At 39.6% G+C, this 21,383-nt stretch overlaps 1 protein-coding gene across 1 annotated transcript; it reads left to right on the top strand.

The window, feature by feature from the left end:
• Positions 1–484: 484 nt before the first annotated feature.
• On the top strand, positions 485–21,366 carry gpr179 (G protein-coupled receptor 179). Its single transcript, XM_058791693.1, has 11 exons — positions 485–1,380; positions 1,753–1,861; positions 4,357–4,453; positions 10,881–11,092; positions 11,301–11,369; positions 12,081–12,190; positions 14,076–14,314; positions 15,829–15,967; positions 16,048–16,150; positions 16,345–16,494; positions 17,079–21,366. The coding sequence occupies exons 1-11, from the start codon at positions 485–487 to the stop codon at positions 20,121–20,123; spliced, it is 5,169 nt and encodes a 1,722-aa protein (XP_058647676.1). The 3' UTR covers positions 20,124–21,366.
• Positions 21,367–21,383: the final 17 nt, after the last annotated feature.

Raw genomic sequence — 21,383 nt, 5'->3', positions numbered from 1 at the left:
GGGAGAGATTTACAGGAGGGCTGCAGAGTGAGTGAACAGGTAAGCAGAGAGAGAAACAGGGGTATGTTGACGGTTTCTCGTTGATCTCTGTTTCTCACTCCAGTTTCTTGCAGGCCTATTAACTCCACGCTGTGCAGGTCCCAGCATCGTCGCATCCAGGGTGGACCCGACCAACTGATTGCAGGACACATGGAGTTTAAGCATCGCCTCCTCTTTGAGCTTCATCTTTACCTTCGAAAATGAACAGTGCATGTCGGTCCGTGTATGAATGCAAACTTATTTGTGTGTGAAACCAAGACGCTGTTGGCAGCAAAGTGCGGTTGAACTCTATCACCGCTGACACCTACCAATCAGCTAACAAGAAGAGGAGAGAAGAAACAAAACCAGGGATAGAAAAGAAGGCCAAGCATCTTTCAGGATGTGAGTAAGCGTGAAGCTGATCTTTACCTTCACAAAAAGCATTGGCGGTGCAGTTGCTTCAAGGATGGGCCCGTGTGTTGGTCTGCTTCCTCTACTGCTGCTACTTCCCATCCTGCTCTCTGCCCAGCTCACCACTGTGTCTGAACTCGAGGACACGTCCAGCTTGGAGTTCACCCCAACTCCTTGTCTTACTGACCCAAATACCGTAGCAGGGAAGAGCTCGTCTTCCAGTGCTCAACCCACCAGTCCGGCTCCAGTAAATGTGAGCACGGAGGAGGACCAGTCTGCTGCGGAGAGCTACCTCTACACTGGCAATTTGTCTTCTTTGGCTGCCTCTACCTGCACACGGAGTTTCCAGCTGCCTGTTCGACTGGGATCTCCGCCTAGAGACCTTCTCCCTCTCTTGCACCAAGCTGTAGCGTCTCTGACCAATGCTGCCAACTTTCTCAACCTGATATTCCAAGCTAGTGAGCTGAGAGAAACGAGTGTACGAGAGGATATCGAGTGGTACCATGCACTGGTGCGGGCCATGCTCGAAGGGGACAGGCCGGGCCTGGTCAGACGAGCTTTTCTAACATTCGACGCAGACCCCACAATTCAACAGCCCCAACTGGTGCTCCGTGCCTCCAAAGGCACAACCCAGGACATTCTTCTGCAGGACCTGACGTCTGTCTGGAGCAGCTTCCGTCCTCCTGCACCTGACCAAAGCTGGTTCGATACGTTTAAGTCTAGCTCTCCACCCCTCCATGCCTTGTCGAAACGGGTTCTTCTAAATGACCTTAGCACCCTAGACACTCCCAAGTGGGCACGTGGGGATAGTTATGTGATGAAAAGCAGTGGGGTTCAGTGGGGCGAAACCCCTTTCCTTGAGTGTGTTGATGGCCGTTTTTTGCCAGGGTGGTTACTCAGTCTCTCAATGCCATTTTATGGGTTGAAGCCAGACCTCAACCCAGAGTTCAGGTGAGTGCACTTTCTTGCTGAAATGGTCTCTCGTTTTGTGTGTTGAAGTTTGTGTACTCATAATGTCTTTAAAAATATTTCTTAGTCTCAATTCACTTGAAGGGATAATTTGTCTAAAAATGGACATTCATTATTCACATTGATTGCTTTCTGTGAAATACAAAAGAAGATATCTTCAAGAATATTTCAATTGTTTTTTGTCCATACAATGAAAAGGAACAATTCCATATTTTATAGACAAAAATGATCTTCTTTTGTCATCAGGTTTGGAACGACACAGCAGAATGTCCATTTTAGGGTGAAATATCCAATTAATTGCATTACTTCTTTCAAGTCTTCCATCATTACTGTATCTTTGTTTTGGTGGTGTAGGGGTGTTATCCGTGTCGACGTCAACATCCAGGGATTCAGTGTGGATCAGTGTGCCAGTGGAGACTTCTGGTTTGCAAACACACATCAATGTAATCGGACCAGCATGGAGGTGAGTGTACAGTACACTGAACTCAATCATTTCATATAAGACTTACTGCAGGCACCATGGGCTTCCAGTGCCATCAAGTTTAACTTCTTAACATTATTTAAAGGGATAGCTCGACCAAAAATGAAAACTCGGTCATCATTTATTTCCCTCACGTCGTTCCAAATTTTTAAGACTTTCCTTTGCTGTGCAAAACATTAAAAAAAAGATATTTTGAAGAAAGTCTCAGTGTTTAGTATTAAAATGTATTAGCATATTTAGATTAATAAAATGCTGCAAGATTGTTAGTTCATGGTATTTTCTTTGTCAAAATGAAAGAAAAAAGTGAAACTTTAACCTACATTGAATGCAGCAATATACAGTATAGTAGGCTGTTTTTGCATGGGTGGATTTCACTAACCAGGGACAAGCTGCACGGGCCAAAACACATTCAGAGATCCACTCAAAATGTCAAGAGGACTTTTGTGGTGAAGTGGTATATTTTTGTATGTTTCTCTGTGAACGTTTGATTCTCCACTGTAATCTATAATATTAGCATTTGAATTTTGTTATCAGCTATCCTCTAATATTTTTCCTGTAAATTACATCACAAGATCGTTTTTTTGGATTGACAATCCTCGTTAATAATTGATACTATAATATGTGTACCTGGGCCAAAAATAATAATTCTTTCATTTACTCCCGCCTTATGTTGTTCCAGACCAGTATGACTTTAAACATAAAAGACGACAAATTAAGAAATGTGTTTTTTTATTATTCATACAAATGGAAGTCATTGATAACCAACAATTCTTCAAAATATCTTCTTTTATGCTCCACTGAAGAAACTCATACAGGTTTGGAATGACATGAGGGGAATTTAATGAAGCGTTTTCATTTCTACATGAACTATTCTTTTAACTTTAAAACCACACACTGTTTCATAATGCCTGTTGTCATCAGATCTGGCATCTCTCCATGTATATTATCTAGATATTAAGTTTGAAATCCATTAGTACATCACCTGCTTTGCTCGTTATTTTGCTGGATTGTTATATACGTTTACCATTTCCTGTTTTCCATCATCCTCCTCCCACTTTCATCCAGTCCTTCTATTTAAAGATGTGAGCACTGGGTGCAGGATGATCTGAAGGATTAGGTTGATAATCCTGTGATGCTCACACACACCACAACCCCCCCATCCACCCAACTCCGACCCCCTCCCAGAGGGCACAAGCTCATACACCCCCCTTTCACAAGACCCAGACCCCCCCACCGTCCCATCCTACCAGAGCACAAGCTCACAGGTGTTGGCAGGTTAAGCAACGGCAGGATTTGGCACACTGAACGAATTTAATGAGAATTGAGTTGATCCGCCTATAAATGAAAGGAGCAGCGTATTAATAGAACAGTGTCATGATGATGCATTCAATACATGAAACATTAGTTTGACATGATGCGTGATATAGTCCCACGAATAAGGTTACATATGATGTTGGACACAAACTCTGTTTATTTAAATGGACAAACTGACATTAGTTTTGGTTTTACTTAATAAATATTTTATAGTTTCACATGGAAGATACAGATTCAACAAACAGTACAATAAATACAAAGATTTAAAAGGATAGTTTACCCTGAAATGCAAATTACATCATAATTTCCTCAACACCAAGTTGTTCCAAACTTGTAAGAGTTAATTTCTTCTGTTGAAATAAAAAAAAGATGTTTTGAAGATTGCTGGTAACCGACCAGTCGCTGCTCCGCACAGATTTCCATATTATGGACAAAAAATACCACGGACATCAATGGAAGCAAAAAATGTTTGGTTGTCAACATTCTTCAAAATATCTTCTTTTATGTTCATGTCACGTTTATGTCAACAGAAGAAAGAAACTCATATTAAAATTGTGTTTTTTGGGTGTACTATCCCTTTAACGAAATTAAGTTTAGAAAAAAGAAAAAAGTTTCAATAAATTCCCATCACTGTAAAATGTACAGATATAATATATTACTCCTTTTCAAGAATCAACAAAATGATTTTAATAATAAATAGAGACTGAAAAGAGAGAGAGAAATAATTTTTTATTTATTCCTAATTGTTCCTCTCCACAAGGATAATATCCTCTTATAAAGAAGAATCATGTTCTTAAGTGAGTTGCCTGATTAAATAAAGGTAAAATAGAAAATAACGTAAATGTATGTGAACAGTGCTGGATTTCCCTGAATAAAAAGATAAAGCTCTGTCAATGGAGGCATTACCCCTCCATTTAGGATTTAGCTTAGATTAACTCAGAGCGAGTCTGATGTGTGGGTCAGCCGACTCTCGCAGATAAACTGCTGATGAGGGACTGACTGCACATGCAATTAATGGCAGAAAGCAGAGAGAACACAATCATACTCAGTCACTGGATGGCACATCAGTGTTGATTTCCCCTTTCTGGGAGCAAGACATTTGCTTAACACTGAAGGTAAACACATGAGCAGACTTCATGTCTCTTTCTTTCTCTTCCCCTCAGTGTGAATCCATCCCACAACAGGGCTTCCGGATGGGTCAGTACTGCTGCCGATGTAAAAAGGGCTACTACAGTCCAAATCCAGGCACAGAAAACAAGAGTAAGAATCTTGAAACAATCAAAAATCAGTCGCACAGAAAAAGTGAGTCTACAGTGGGCTCAGTGTTATTTCATTGGATAATATATAGCTAACATGATGACCTATAATAGTATCTGAATTATTTATTCGACTTAAGTTATTTGTATTTTTGATAACCCTAGTGAAAAATAAATATACTAAAATGGATTTTGTAACTTAATAAAAATACCCTGCAGTTGTACTGTTAGTTTACTAAACTGGTATACTTAAAGTCTGCTAAACTGGAACAACTACTTTTGTTCTTTATAGGCATTTTAATTGTGCGGAAGTAGTGCTGAAGCCCAACTAAAGATATACTGAAGTACATTTGATTGTGCTAAAGTGGAACTATTGCAAGTATACTTCAGGTTTTACACTTTAAATATCTTGCATTTAAAGACTGATATTATTCAAATATGGTACAATCTTAATCAATACATTTAGGCTTAATATTAAGAAATGTGCATTGTGCACAAGTAGTACTCCAAATAAAAGTAAATAATAATAATTTTTATGTCAGCAAGTCTTGAGTGATATGCCAGTAAATACACTGAACAAAATTATAAACGCAACACTTTTGTTTTTGCCCCCATTTTTCAGGAGCTGAACTCAAAGATCTAAGACTTTTTCTATGTACACAAAAGGCCTATTTCTCTCAAATATTGTTCACAAATCTGTCTAAATCTGTGTTAGTGAGCACTTCTCCTTTTCCGAGATACTCCATCCACCTCACTGGTGTGGCATATCAAGATGCTGATTAGACAGCATGATTATTGCACAGGTGTGCCTTATGCTGGCCACAATAAAAGGCCACTCTAAAATGTGCAGTTTTATTACACAGCACAATGCCACAGATGTCGCAAGGTTTGAGGGAGCATGCAATTGGCATGCTGACTGCAGGAATGTCCACCAGAGCTGTTGCCCGTGAATTGAATGTTCATTTCTCTACCATATGTCGTCTCCAAAGGCGTTTCAGAGAATTTGGCAGTACATCCAACCAGCCTCACAACTGCAGACCACGTGTAACCACACCAGCCCAGGACCTCCACATCCAGCATCTTCACCTCCAAGATCATCTGAGACCAGCCACCAGGACAGCTGCTGCAACAATCGGTTTGCATAACCAAAGAATTTCTGCACAAACTGTCAGAAACCGTCTCAGGGAAGCTCATCTGCATGCTCGTCGTCCTCAACGGGGTCTCGACCTGACTGCAGTTCGTCATCGTAACCGACTTGAGTGGGAAAATGCTCATATTCAATGGCGTCTGGCACTTAGGAGAGGTGTTCTCTTCACGGATGAATCCCGGTTTTCACTATACAGGGCAGACGGCAGACAGCGTGTATGGCATCGTGTGGGTGAGCGGTTTGCTGATGTCAACGTTGTGGATCGAGTGGCCCATGGTGGCGGTGGGGTTATGGTACGGGCAGGCGTATGTTATGGACAACGAACACAGGTGTATTTTATTGATGGCATTTTGAATGCACAGAGATACCGTGACGAGATCCTGAGGCCCATTGTTATGCCATTCATCCACGACCATCACCTCATGTTGCTGCATGATTATGCACGGCCCCATGTTGCAAGGATCTGTACACAATTCCTGGAAGCTGAAAACATCCCAGTTCTTGCATGGCCAGCATACTCATCGGACACGTCACCCATTGAGCATGTTTGGGATGCTCTGGATCGGTGTATACGACAGAGTGTTCCAGTTCCTGCCAATATCCAGCAACTTCGCACAGCCATTGAAGAGGAGTGGACCAACATTCCACAGGCCACAATCAACAACCTGATCAACTCTATGTGAAGGAGATGTGTTGCACTGCGTGAGGCAAATGGTGGTCACACCAGATACTGACTGGTTTTCGGACCCTCCCGGATCCCCCCAATACAGTAAAACTGCACATTTTAGAGTGGCCTTTTATTGTGGCCAGCCTAAGGCACACCTGTGAAATAATCATGCTGTCTAATCAGCATCTTGATATGCCACACCTGTGAGGTGGATGGAGTATCTCTGTAAAGGAGAACTAACACAGATTTAGACAGATTTGTGAACAATATTTGAGAGAAATAGGCCTTTTGTCTACATAGAAAAAGTCTTAGATCTTTGAGTTCAACTCATGAAAAATGGGGGCAAAAACAAAAGTGTTGTGTTTATAATTTTATTCAGTGTATATATATATATATATATATATATATATATATATATATATATATATATATATATATATATATATATACACACACACACACACACACACACACATATACATACAGTCATGGCCAAAAATATCGGCACCTTTGGTAAATATGATCAAAGATGGCTGTGAAAATTAATCTGCATTGTTAATCCTTTGGATCTTTAATTTAAAAAAATTCACAAAAATCTAACCGTTCATTGTATAATAAGAATTTAAAATGGGGGGAAATATCATTATGAAACAAATGTTTTTCTCAAATACACGTTGGACACAATTATTGGCACCCCTAGAAATTCTTATGAGTAGATTTATATATCTTATGAAAATATCTCTGAAGTATATTCACATTCATATTCACAATTGTGAACACTCCAGGGTGATTATGAACATGAAATTATCCAGCCATGGCTTCCTGTTTCACAGAAATATAAATAGGAGGGAAAACAAAGCCCAAATTCCCTTAATCATTCATCACAATGAGAAAAACCAAAGAATATATTTCTGATGTCCAGCAAAAGATAATTGAGCTTCACAAATTAGTGAAGTGGCTTTAAGAAAAGAGCTAGAGCAGTTTAAAATTCCCATTTCCACCATCAGGGCAATAATTAAGAATTTCCAATCAACATAAAATGCTACGAAACTGCCTAGAAGAGCACATGTGTGTCTATATCGTCCTAATGCACGGTGAGAAGGAGAGATTGAGTGGCTAAAGACTCTCCAAGGACCACAGCTGGAGAATTGCAGAAAATAGTTGAGTCTCGGGCTCAGAAAACCTTAAAAAAATTGTCAAACAGCACCTACATCATCACATGTTGGAGGGATTCAAGACAAATTCTCCTCGCTCATCCAAAAACAAACTCCAGCATATTCAGTTATCAGACACGACTGGAACTTCAAATGGGACTGTCTTCTATGGTCAGATGAAACTAAAAAATGAGCTTTTTAGCAGCAAATACTCAAGATGGGTTTGGTGAACACAGGGATAAAAAAGTACCCCATGTGTACAATGAAATATACTGCTGTATTTTTGATGTTGTGGGCCTATATTTCTGCTGGAGGTCCTGGACATCTTGTTTAGACACATGGCATCATGGATTCTATCAAATACCAACAGATAAAAAATCAGTAACTGACTCTGTTAGAAATCTTATAATGGGCCATGTTTGGATCTTCCAACCGTACAATAATCCAAACACAAACCTCAAAAACAAGACAAAAATGGGTCACTGAGCACAAAACCAAGCTTCTGCTGGCCATTCCAGTCCTCTGACCTGAACCCTATAGAAAATGAGTGAACTGAAGAGAAGAAGCACCAACATGGAGCTGGGAATCTAAAGGGTCTAGAGTGATTCTGGATGAAGGAATGGTCTCTGATCTCTTGTCAGGTGTTCTCTAACCTCATCAGGCATTATAGGAGAACATTTAGAGCTGTTAAACTGGCAAATGGAGGTTTCAAAAAGTATTGAATAAAAGGGTGCCGTTAATTGTGGCCTATGTGTATTAGAGAAAAACATTTATTTCATAATGATATTTCCCCCATTTTAAATTCTTATTATCCAATGAAAGGTTAGATTTTTGTGAATTTTTTTAATAAAAGATCAAAAGGATTAACAATGCAGATTAATTTTCACAGCCTTCTTTGATCATATTTACCAAGGGTGCCGATATTTTTGGCCATGACTGTATATATATATATATATATATATATATATATACACAGTGGGGGAAAAAATATTTGATCCCCTGCTGATTTTGTATGTTTGCCCGCTGACAAAGAAATGATCAGTCTATAATTTTAATGGTAGGTTTATTTGAACAGTGAGAGACAGAGTAACAACAAAAAAATCCAGAAAACGCATTTCAAAAAAGTTATTATTCGATTTGCATTTTAATGAGTGAAATAAGTATTTGATCCTCTATCAATCAGCAAGATTTCTGGCTCCCAGGTGTCTTTTATTCAGGTAAGGAACTCTCTTAAAAGGAGTGCTCCTAATCTCAGCTTGTTACCTGTATAAAAGACACCTGTCCACAGAAGCAATCAATCAATCAGATTCCAAACTCTCCACCATGGCCAAGACCAAAGAGCTGTCCAAGGATGTCAGGAACAAGATTGTAGACCTACACAAGGCTGGAATGGGCTACAAGACCATCGCCAAGCAGCTTGGTGAGAAGGTGACAACAGTTGGTGCGATTATTCACAAATGGAAGAAACACAAAATAACTGTCAATCTCCCTCGGACTGGGGCTCCATGCAAGATCTCACCTCGTGGAGTTTCAATGATCACGAGAACGGTGAGGAATCAGCCCAGAACTACACGGGAGGATCTTGTCAATGATCTCAAGGCAGCTGGGACCATAGTCACCAAGAAAACAACTGGTAACACACTACACCGTGAAGGACTGCAATCCTGCAGCGCCCGCAAGGTCCCCCTGCTGAAGAAAGCACATGTACAGCCCGTCTGAAGTTTGCCAGTGATTCAGAGGAGAACTGGGTGAAAGTGTTGTGGTCAGATGAGACCAAAATCAAGCTCTTTGGCATCAACTAAACTCGCCATGTTTGGAGGAGGAGGAATGCTGCCTGTGACCCCAAGAACACCATCCCCTCCATCAAACATGGAGGTGGAAACATTATGCTTTGGGGGTGTTTTTCTGCTGAGGGGACAGGACAACTGCACCGCATCAAAGGGACGATGGACGGGGCTATGTACCGTCAGGGCCAGGGCATTGAAAATGGGTCGTGGATGGGTATTCCAGCATGACAATGACCCAAAACACACGGATTTTTTTGTTGTTATTCCGTCTCTCACTGTTCAGATAAACTTACCATTAAAATTATAGACTGATCATTTCTTTGTCAGTGGGCAAACGTACAAAATCAGCAGGGGATCAAATAATTTTTCCCCCCACTGTATATATATATATACACACACACACACACACACACACACACACACACACATATATATATATACATATACACACACACACACACACACACACATATATAAATATATATATTTATTTATATACAGGTGCATCTCAATAAATTAGAATGTCGTGGAAAAGTTCATTTATTTCAGTACTTCAACTAAAATTGTGAAACTCGTGTATTAAATAAATTCAATTCACTCAGACTGAAGTAGTTTAAGTCTTTGGTTCTTTTAATTGTGATGATTTTGGCTCACATTTAACAAAAACCCACCAATTCACTATCTCAGCAAATTAGAATACTTCATAAGACCTTCATACTTTCAATGGACCAGCAGATGACATTGCACCCCAAATCATAAAAGACTGTGGAAATTTAACTCTGGACTTCAAGCAACTCAGGCTATGAGCTTCTCCACCCTTCCTCCAGACTCTAGGACCTTGGTTTCCAAATGAAATACAAAACTTGCTCTCATCTGAAAAGAGGACTTTGGACCACTGGGCAACAGTCCAGTTCTTCTCCTTAGCCCAGGTAAGACGCCTCTGACGTTGTCTGTGGTTCAGGAGTGGCTTAACAAGAGGAATACGACAACTGTAGCCAAATTCCTTGACACGTCTGTGTGTGGTGGCTCTTGATGCCTTGACCCCAGCCTCAGTCCATTCCTTGTGAAGTTCACCCAAATTCTTGAATCGATGTTGCTTGACAATCCTCATAAGGCTGCGGTTCTCTTGGTTGGTTGTGCATCTTTTTCTTCCACACTTTTTCCTTCCACTCAACTTTCTGTTGAACAGCCAGCTTCTTTGGCAATGAATGTTTGTGGCTTACCCTCCTTGTGAAGGGTGTCAATGATTGTCTTCTGGACAACTGTCAGATCAGCAGTCTTCCCCATGATTGTGTAGCCTAGTGAACCAAACTGAGAGACCATTTTGAAGGCTCAGGAAACCTTTGCAGGTGTTTTGAGTTGATTAGCTGATTGGCATGTCACCATATTCTAATTTGTTGAGAGTGAATTGGTGGGTTTTTGTTAAATGTGAGCCAAAATCATCACAATTAAAAGAACCAAAGACTTAAACTACTTCAGTCTGTGTGCATTGAATTTATTTAATACACAAGTTTCACAATTTGAGTTGAATTACTGAAATAAATGAACTTTTCCACGACATTCTAATTTATTGAGATGCACCTGTATATATACAGTATATATGTATAATATTCATTTTAATTCATTTAAAATTGGTTCATTTAAAGAATAAGAATTGATGGTATATGGTATTACAGGGAACAACCGTGTGAATATTACCCAAGCTTGTTACCCAGAAGTCCCTGTGTGTCTGCCCTGTTGGCCCGGCTGTGATGAGTGTGAAGATGGAGCCCCATGTTGGGTGCAGGAAGACTGGCTCCTGAGGACAGGCGTCCTGGCTGTGCAGGGCCTCTTCATGGTCCTTGTGCTTATCAGCATGCTGGTGGCATATCAGTGCAGGAGAACCAAGGTGCGTTTTTAGCACACGATTAATCAAATATGCTATATATCTTACATATTATGGTACTATGTGTTTCGATGCATCATTTTAGACACACTCTCAAACAAATCCCACAAGTGCACAAACTTCATGCATACTTGACAGCTTTAGTAATTTCACCTCAGATTCCCCTCTCCACTTCTCACCCTTTTCTTCTCTCCATCTTTCTATCTCTCAGCGGATCCGATCGTCGGGGCTTTTGTTGCTTGAGATGATCCTGTGTGGCTCTCTCTTGCTTTACTTCCCAGTGAGTGTATGATTCAAATCTTCTTTTCAGATTACTGGACTGCAGTTGAAATCATAATGGCTGGGTTGCACTTAGAAGGCAGAAAATGATCAAAAATCACACTATTTATGGTTGCTAGTCGGTTAACCAACTGCAATAATGAAATAACATTTAACAAATTAACTATGTTAGTAATTATACTAATAAAATGAGAATTAGTATATAAGTGAGGTTATTATGCAAACAAAATCACATTTTAGACAATATTACCTTCTTTAACATTTTTCATAACAATGAAATTGCTGATTGGTATACAACCATTCAAAAATTGAGGCCAGCAATATTTTTTTGTTTTTTAAGTAATTAACAATCGTGTGACACTGAAGACTGGAGTATTGATGCTGAAAATTCAGCATTGCATCACAGTAATAAATTACATTTCAAAACATATAAAAATAGAAAACAGTTATTTAAAATATTAATCATATAAAACACTTTCAAAAACACAAAAAAATCTTAATGACGCCAAATTTATGAATGGTAGTGTAGTTTACTTGCAGCATTCTGTCATTCAATTATCTTCATGTTGTAAAGAAAAAAAAAGAAAGTCATATGGTCTTAAACATACAACATAAGTTAAAGAATGTAATGACAAAAATATTTTTTTTATTTTCTTTTATAATAATTTTGTACCTTTCACCAATAATTTCAGCTTCTTAACTGTGTTTTCAGGTCTTCATTTTATACTTCAAACCCAGCACTTTCCGGTGTATTCTGCTTCGCTGGGTCCGTCTGCTTGGCTTCGCCATTGTTTATGGAACTGTGACGCTCAAGATATACCGGTCTGTAGCACTTCAGTCCTGTAATATGAAATTGATCAAACTCGGCCCCTCCCTTCCATCTGTCTCACCTGCAAATCTGTCAGATGAAATGTTGCAAAATAAGATGCTATTCTCAAGGCATTTAAAAATTCACTCAATAATTTCATTTGTGTTTTTCAGTTCTGGTGCCATTCCAGAAATAATCAATTTAGTTGGCTAACAAAAGTGTCCAATAAAAGGTTGATAATAAATGAAAATAAGTTGAAATAAGTTGAGCTGCTCCATGCCAAAAAAAATTAAATAAAAAAATTAAGCAGCATAACTATTTTCGACATTGATAATAAGAAGCAAATCAGCATATTAGAATGGTTTCGAGATCATGTGACACTGGAGTAATTGGTAATTAACACTGGCTTCTGAAAATTCAGCTATGCATCAAAGGATATAAAGATAAAAAAGTTACACGAAAAACCTAGGACTAGTTCGCAAAAGCAGGTTTTTCACATAATCTCTCAAAGAGTTAACAAATGATTTGATTGACAGCAGTGCTTCTTGAGGCAAAGTTTGATATGATATGAATATTGTGTCTATAATGCTGTGTGATTACAGAGGCGTAAAACTCGTTAGCACCACCCTTTGGCAGATTTCTTTCAAATTTATCACAGACCTTTAGGGCCAAGAGACAAACAGGCCCACTGAGTTTCGTTCCAATCAGCCTCCATTAAGCTTGTCTAATAGGTGTTCAAACTTCATTAGCCGATGGCGGCCATGTTTTTTTAGATACGTATAGGCTATGTCCTCATAGACACTTGTGACACATTGGACAAAGACACTGCATAACAATTTTCAGGTTGATCAGACTAGTTATAGCCGTTTTAATGGTTTTTTCCCCCCCCTCTTATATCGCCACCAAGTGGCCAAACTCCACAATTTTTTCATTTGACTTCAGATTGAGCTCTTACATAAGTGTTCTGAGTTGGGCAAAGATATCTCTGTTAACTCTCAAGAGTTATAGGTGTTTTAGTAAAAGTAGCTCCGTCCCTTTCGAACATTTTGGGATCCCTTCGCAACGATGAGTCGAAAGTTAAACTTAACTTTCATGCATTTTGTCCATCGTGAGCCAAGGATTCCAACAGTATAAGGCACTTAACGGTTTATGAGTTATGAGCCCATTCCGTAGTTTTGATCGCTGTAGCGCCATCATCAGGCCGATTGGGGCGAGCCTTGGTGACATTGTAGATGGTGAGAGTAGTACTACCATCCCTCCAAGTTTCAAGTCTCTGCGACTTACAGTTTGGTCTGCCCGATCACTTTTAAATGGAGAATTCTGATCCTTGGCCTTTCTATTAATTACAACAATATCAATAACAATATTCATAATGTTCCTCCATGAGTCGGCCCATTCCATGTAAAATAAAACAGCTTTTATTAGGCTACAAATGAGTTTTGTATGTATGATATTTTATTTTGATTGTCCACTTTAGACATTCTACTAACTGTAAGTAACATTGTAACTACATGTCAACTAATTCTCATTCATTTGCAACTACATATCTACTAACTCTCAGAGTAGACTGTTAGGGTAGGTTTAGGGTTAGTAGAATAAGTTGACATATACTTGCAAAGTTTCTTATAGTCAGTATGTTGTGGACCCATCAAAATAAAGTGTTACAAGATATTAAGCAGCCAGTCTACTAACACTCTAATGACTGCTAGTTGACATGTAGTTGCAAAGTTACTTACTGTTAGTAGAATGTCTAAAGTGGACTATCGAAATAAAGTGTTACCTAAAAATTACTGACTGCACCTAAAATTCTGTAATCTGTGGGTGGGGAAAAAAACCTGATTATGCAACCTAATTAAACTCCTTAAATGAACCAGCCTGCACGGTCACATGTGTTTCCAGGGTTCTGAAGGTGTTTCTGTCGCGTACGGCCCAGAGAGTGCCATACATCACTACCACAGGTGTGCTGAGGATGCTGGGAGTTATAGTGCTTACTGTCAGCTGGTTCCTGTGTGCGTGGACCGTGGGCGTCCTTCAGAATCGAGACCGGAACGTTCCACTGCTGATCATTTCCACCACCTCAGAAGGACAAGGCTTCAATGTGTGTGACCTGGACCGGTGGGACTACATGATGGCTGTGGGTAAGTGATGTCATTTTTGACCGGTGGCAGTAGTCCATCGGTTTTCTTGAGTGTCTGGCAGAGAGATTAATTGAAACTGGGGCACATTAGTAGATCAGACAAATGAAAGGATGAATGGTCCTGGATAATTTAATGTTCTTTGAAGCATTTAGCTGATGATTTGAACACCGTTAACCGCTGTCATTGGATATGATTCAGCATTAACCACTACCTACCATACTAATAACATACCACAACAAATAATAATAATGTTACTGCTATAATGTCATAAATTAGACTAAGTAAATGAGGGACTGACCTGAAATGACACCAGGAGATAAAATAGATTTACACAATCATTCTGGCACACTCAGAATGCCTTTGGACATTCAAAGACAGCTTACACAACAAACTTTGGATTATTTATGCGATGACACCATAGCCGGTAATACTTAGCACTGTATATTTTCTATTAAATAGATAATCCTTCTAGTCTTGATCTGTAACTCTTATTTATGTTGTACATAAATAACTTTTTGTCCTTCATTTTGTCAATGATAAATGATGTGATACTTATTTTTATATATTATATAATTATTTTTTATATTTTAGTAGAACTCAATCAAATTTAATCACAAGAATCACATTTATATCAACATATAAAACTACCAAATTTTGCTTAATCGCAATTGCAAAGTTTAATCGCAATATATAATCATTGCAGTTAATAGTGTTCACCATCTGTTTGATTACGTCTAATTTGTAACTAACTGCATGATTCTTACTGTAGCTACATTTCTGCCATAGTCACCACTACATTAAGTCATTTAGCAGATGCTTTTATCCAAAGCGACTTTCAAATGAGGACAATGGAAGCAATCAAAATCAACAAAAAAGCGCTATACAAATAAACTTTTAAAAACAACAAAAAAAAACTTACGTTTGTTGGCATGTACTAAGTCAAAAAATTATGTAATAAAATTATATCACAGAGAGGACCTATATGAACCCTCATCATGTACCAAGGTGTGTTTTTTAATATTAGATATTTTTACATAAAAAAGCAACACTGGGCTCAAAGTTAGAACTGATGCAACTGTCTGTAGATCGCAATTATCTATTTATTTAAGTCTCATTTAAAGAGTAATGTTTTTGGGTAAAGAAATAAGTTTGGTCGGCATGAGGTCAAAACTATTTTCATTTAACAAGCAAACCCTTAAACAGGAAATTATATCACAGAGAGAACTTCTATTAACCCTCGATCATAACCATGCAATTTATTTCAATTTTTTATATTTTGACCTTGGAAAAGCAACTTTCGTTTGGACCAAATGGAGTAACCCTAAAACAATTTATATTTATGATTTACATAATACAAATAATAATAAAAAAAGGCACATTGTCCTTACACCTTTTTTCCCCTTCATAAAAAGGACAAAGACAGGATATTTCACTGCCTTATTGCTGTTGTGTATATTTGTGTATGTGACAAATAAAAGCTTTAAAGTTAACAAAAAGTTATTTTTCTCTCTCAGCGGAGCTGTTATTTCTGTGCTGGGGCAGTTTCCTGTGCAGTGCAGTGAAGACGGTACCTTCAGCATTTCATGAACCACGTTACATGAGCATCGCAATCCACAATGAGCTACTGCTCTCCTCCATGTTTCATCTTTTCAGGTGGGGGAATAAAGTTGTTCTGATTTAACACTAATCATAAGAGCTTGTTCTATTGACTTCTTTGTCATTGTAACTTTCAGATTTGCAAGACCATCAATTCATCCTGACTGGATGCTCTTGCTGTTCTTCACTCACACGCATGTCACGATTACAGTAACACTCGGCCTGCTTTTTGTACCCAAGGTACTGTCGAGAGTATCATTGTTTACTTTTGCAATGTTTTACTTTCAGCAAATAGCATAAGTATTCAAAATAGATGAAGCGTCCATCTATTTATTAAGTACGTTCTGATAAACTTGTGCACATATCACACATTTCTCAAATTAATGTTATGTAGCCTGTCCCAAGCCAAAAATCAGCATTGGTGTCTGTTGCAGTTCCTCCACATGTCTCGGCCCGGGCGAGAGGAAATAGCTGCAGAAGTATATGAGGATGAGGTGGACTTGCGACGCTCGTGTTCTTACCTCAACAGTAGTTTCAACTCTAACTGCTGGAGTGACCACAGCCTGGACCCTGATGACATTCGGGTAAAACACCTTGCCCTGCAGCAGCTCTACTAACTCACACATGCTCACACTTCCATATTAAGAAAACCACATACACTAACACTTTATGACATTTTATACTTATGAATTACATAAAAAGCATAAATTTGACCTTTTCTTTTACATTAAATGAACTAATATAAACTAAGTCTAAAATTTGATACTAACTTTTCATAAACATTTACTAAACATAAAATAATGCCAAGATAAAAGAAGCTAGTTTAGCTTTTTGTCTTTATTTTATGGGAGAGTGCAGCAAGGGGTGAGGGAGAGGGGAATGGGATTGGGATATGACCCAGGTTGGACTCAAACCTTGATCCCCGTGAGCCAACATGTCCTGAGCAATTTTATTATTAAAAACCATCATTAAATAATTTATTACAGAATTATTACCGATGTTGGTCTTCTCCTCCTCCTCTGCCTTTTCTTGCCCTCTTTTGAAAACCAACCCTGTAACTTGATGCCTCTTGAACATCATGTTGTGGACATACCATCACAAAAACCATCCTACTGTACTGCTCCCTCCAGCTTTCCTCAACTGAAACCCTTTTTCTCCTCTGCACCAGGATGAGCTGAAGAAACTGTATTCTCAGCTGGAAGTTCACAAGACCAAGAGGATGGCAAACAGCAATCCCCACCTTCCGAAGAAGCGCAGTTCTCGCCTCAGTATTGGACGGTCCCTTATAAAACGGATCAGTGAGATCCCAGAAAGTTTAAGCAGGCAATGCAGTCGTGAAGATAAGGATGTCAATGCTGCAATAGGAAGTATAACCCGATCAGGATCTTATTACAAAAGTTATCAGACCACAAGCATTAACAAGGTGACTGAAACTTTAATGCAGCCCTCTCCAAAGCTGCGGAAGTCCCTTAGTGCCTATGATTGTACCCCAGAAAGGGAGGTCTCCCTATTAAACTCCTCCATAAGGAGCAAAGAGAAAAGGGTTTCACTGCATTCTGACTCAGGATCCATCAACGCAACATTGCTGGTCTGCAAGTCTGCCAGTGCCCACAATCTATCGGTAGACACTAACCTTCTACTTCCAGAGCCCAGCAGGTTTCAAAAGTCACTTAGTGTCATAGAACGCAATGACCATCGCTCTGTGACTACTTGTAGAAGCACTGAAAATGTTTCGCTTTCTAGCAAAGCTGCCCCAGCGGATAAGCCCCAGCTGACTGTGGATGTTGATATAAAGAGGCAGACTTCAAGTGCCTTGCTCTCAGAGTCATTCGACAAGGCCGAGGTCTGCCCGTGGGAGGTTCCAGAGGAGCTCCCTGCAAACAGGAACCAAAAACACGTCACATATTCCATTTCGAAACAAGAGGAACCCAAATCACCTGGTGCTACCTCGTCACCAACGATGTTATATATTTGTCCATGGGAATTCTTGCCACCTCCTACTCCTCCTGCAGCAGAAACTGGGAATGGTATTCAGTCAGATGTTGATCCCACAAAACCCAAACCTCCGATCTCCTGTAGCGCTCCAGGGTCGCCACACACAATCTCCGGCAAGCCGAAGGACTTTAGGGTTTTCTCTTTCCGCTCCACTACCCAAAGTCTCCTAGCAGCAAAAGGCATTGGGGAAGTTGGAAGTAGTATGAGCAGAGAGAAAAGCCCACAAGAAGGTAATGTTAGGGAGGGAACACTACAGAAATCTTTGTCTACATCCATGAGATTGTACCCAGGCACTGCAGCTTCAGACAAGCGTACCCCTCAGACACACAGACGGGCTATGACTACTGTAGGCACAAAACCTTGCCTTGTCAAACAAACAGCAATACGGCTGCCATCTACTGAATCTCCTGAAAGGAGTCCCAAACACTCTGCTCCAGTTCATATCTGTCCATGGGAGTCAGAGGAGGTGGTCTTAGAGGTCAGGAAGCAGAATTTGAACGACATTGTATTACAAAGACAATATAGTGACAAGCGAGTACTATCTGCGACACTAAGTAATGATGTCTTCAACCCCCCTGAGTTCCAACTGACATCATTATTGGCTGTTCCTAATACAGAAGTGTGTCCATGGGATGTCCCAAAACCTTTTCATCAAACCAGCGTCTCCGAAGTCTGTCCTTGGGAGGTTGTGGAAGTAGAGCAACTGCAAACCAAGAGCGTACATACCGATGTCTGTCCTTGGGAAACAGATGGTGCGCCATCAAGAGTCACTGAAGACAACATATATAATACCAATGTTGAAGTCCCTATGTCTGAAGACACCCAGAAGCAGGTAAATGTGAAGCCTGAAGCATGCTCTTCTTATGTACTAGACACAAATATCTCTCAGGTAAGACAGGGATCCATCAAAACCTCTAGTCACTCAATAAAACATGGTGAAAGGGTAATTTATGTTAATGCAAGACAAAGTCCAGTTGACCAAGCGATGCAGAGACATGCAGGTTCAGAGGAACCAAGTTATATACTGAAACGAGCAGAAAGTGATTTTCCTGAACCACCCCCACCTGTAATTGATGTACGTCCTTGGGAGTCTGAGCCAAATACAAAAGACGCTAGAAGACAGTCTTTAAAAGAGACCATGCCTAAGAAAGCAACTGTTTGTCCTTGGGAAGCAGAGGATTCTGGGAGGTCAGAAGAGAAGGTGGGTGCTACAAACAAGGGGCCAGTTCATGTAAATGTGTGTCCATGGGAAACGAGTGAGTCTGTGAAGACCACACAGAAACAAGAAAGTGTCTGTGGAGATGTCTGTCCATGGGAGACAAGTGAATCAGTCGAGACCTTACAGAAGCAAGAAGGTGTTTGTAAAAATGTTTGTCCATGGGAGACAGGAGAGCCAGTCAAGACTTTGCAGAAACAAGAAAGGGTCCATCCAGATGTCTGTCCATGGGAGACAAAAGAGCCTCCAAAGGCCTTGCAGGAACAAGAAAGTGTTTGTGCAGATGTTTGTCCATGGGAGACAGGAGAGACAACAAAGACTTTGCAGAAACAAGGAGATGTTTGTCCATGGGAGACAGGAGAGACAACAAAGGCCTTGCAGAAACAAGATAGTGTTCTTGCAGATGTCTGTCCATGGGAGACAGGAGAGAAAGCAAAGACAATACAGAAACAAGAAAGTGTCCATGCAGATGTTTGTCCATGGGAGACAGGAGAGACAACAAAGGCCTTGCAGAAACAAGATAGTGTTCTTGCAGATGTCTGTCCATGGGAGACAGGTGAGCCAGTAAAGACCCTCCAGAAACAAGAAAGTGTCTACTCAGAGGCCTGTCCGTGGGAGGCAAAACAGTCACCCAAACAACCTGTGCCACAAGACTGCACTCATGCCGTCTCATCAAAAAGGCAAGACAGTGCTCAAGAATCTGTTTATCCCAGGGAAAATGATATGGGAACACCACCAGCAACAGAAAGCAGCACTGCCCCAGATATAAGTGGGATATACCCTTCAGACACAGGCACACAGACAGCAGAAGAGATGAAAGTTAACCCTCCTCTGGCTCGGCGTGATGCACTGTGCCCTTGGGACATGGGAGGAGGCAGACAAGAATCTATAACAGTGCTTGATAATGTAGATGTCTTCACTTGGGAGGAGACGATTCCAGAGGAAGATGACGGTGATGCAGAAAGTGCTGCAGAGGCCTTCATCTTCCCTCCAGACATGTGAACTGCGAGGGCAGTATCATTGTGCTTTATATAGCTCGAAAGACTCATTGCGACAAAATGGGACCAACTGGTCACACTTTTCAGCTTTATGCAGAATGGCCCTCCAAGTCATCAGCACACTTCACTGACTGCTATTTAAGAAAGGATTCCACCTATGGCATCTTTCTCCCTCTTCAGCTTAACAAACCATATCTGAAGACTGACTGCTGTTAAGACAGACTGCTCTCCTGTGCACATTCCCTTTTGGCCTTACATTAACACAAACACCCTGTTTAATTTGGTATTGTTTTGTGTGTATTTGTGTTCATATGGCTATGTAGACTATATTGTCAGTAAATCCTACATCAACAACATACCCTGGGTGGAACATTTAGAAAGTCTGATTTAACACATTTTCAGTCAAAAAACATTGCACTAATATTACTAAGTAACTACGTTAAGAGATGAGCTGTCCTGTTATACACATCAATGTTGCTAGTCTTAAAAGTTGTACATGTTTAACATCTGGTCTACTCAAATGGTTTAGACAAACATAAGTTTAACAGCATTTGTAGCACGTTTCATGTCTCAAATAAGGCATTTCAACCAAACTGGTTAATTTACAAATCTAAAGAGTAGCAGCATGGTATTTCCTGACAAGGAGCAAAGTATTCATTTAAAAAAAGCATAACACTTTACATTATACTATGTGAAATTACATAATAACACAGACAGTACGTGTGATCAAAAAAATCTAATCTTGTTCTAGGGCAAAGTACTCTTGATCTATAAAAATATGATGATTAAATTTGATTTGTTTTAACATTAATTACATGATGTTTCATAGAACAGTTTTAAGTCCCCTTATATGAGGATGTGAAATTAAACGTTCAGGGTTTACAACACAAATTTTGTCAAGACATGTTTAATTCAACCTATTTACATGCTGCTTCTGAAAAATAATAACCGATATAAACACATGTAATGACCATTGGACTGCACTTGTAATTCCTACCAGAGTTAGATAATTGAGTTTATTTTTAAGTTATTCTATCATTTTGACAGAACTTGCAATGTCAACTTTTCAAACTCGGAACATAAAGACTGTGCTTTTGTATGAGGTACGATTTTTGTAAGAACCAACAGTCAATTTTCAACAGTAGCCAAAGGAAGTTTACATTAACTTCTGTCGATGTAAAAAAATGCAACATTTATTTTTATATTCTTAAAAATGTGTCAACTGAGTATTCTGAAATAAACTTTTAAACTGCAAAATGCAAGG

This window comes from Onychostoma macrolepis, chromosome 11 (assembly GCF_012432095.1).
Source record: "Onychostoma macrolepis isolate SWU-2019 chromosome 11, ASM1243209v1, whole genome shotgun sequence".
NCBI lineage: Eukaryota > Metazoa > Chordata > Actinopteri > Cypriniformes > Cyprinidae > Onychostoma > Onychostoma macrolepis.
Note: the sequence above shows the minus strand (reverse complement) of the source record. Positions and strands in the feature narration are given on the sequence as shown.

Excerpts from the sequence above, each read along its gene's own strand:
- gpr179 (XM_058791693.1), top strand. The coding sequence starts at position 485 with ATGGGCCCGTGTGTTGGTCTGCTTCCTCTACTGCTGCTACTTCCCATC. Across the intron at positions 11,093-11,300 it reads ATCAGTGCAGGAGAACCAAG|CGGATCCGATCGTCGGGGCT; the intron begins GTGCGTTTTTAG and ends TCTATCTCTCAG. Across the intron at positions 15,968-16,047 it reads TCCATGTTTCATCTTTTCAG|ATTTGCAAGACCATCAATTC; the intron begins GTGGGGGAATAA and ends TGTAACTTTCAG.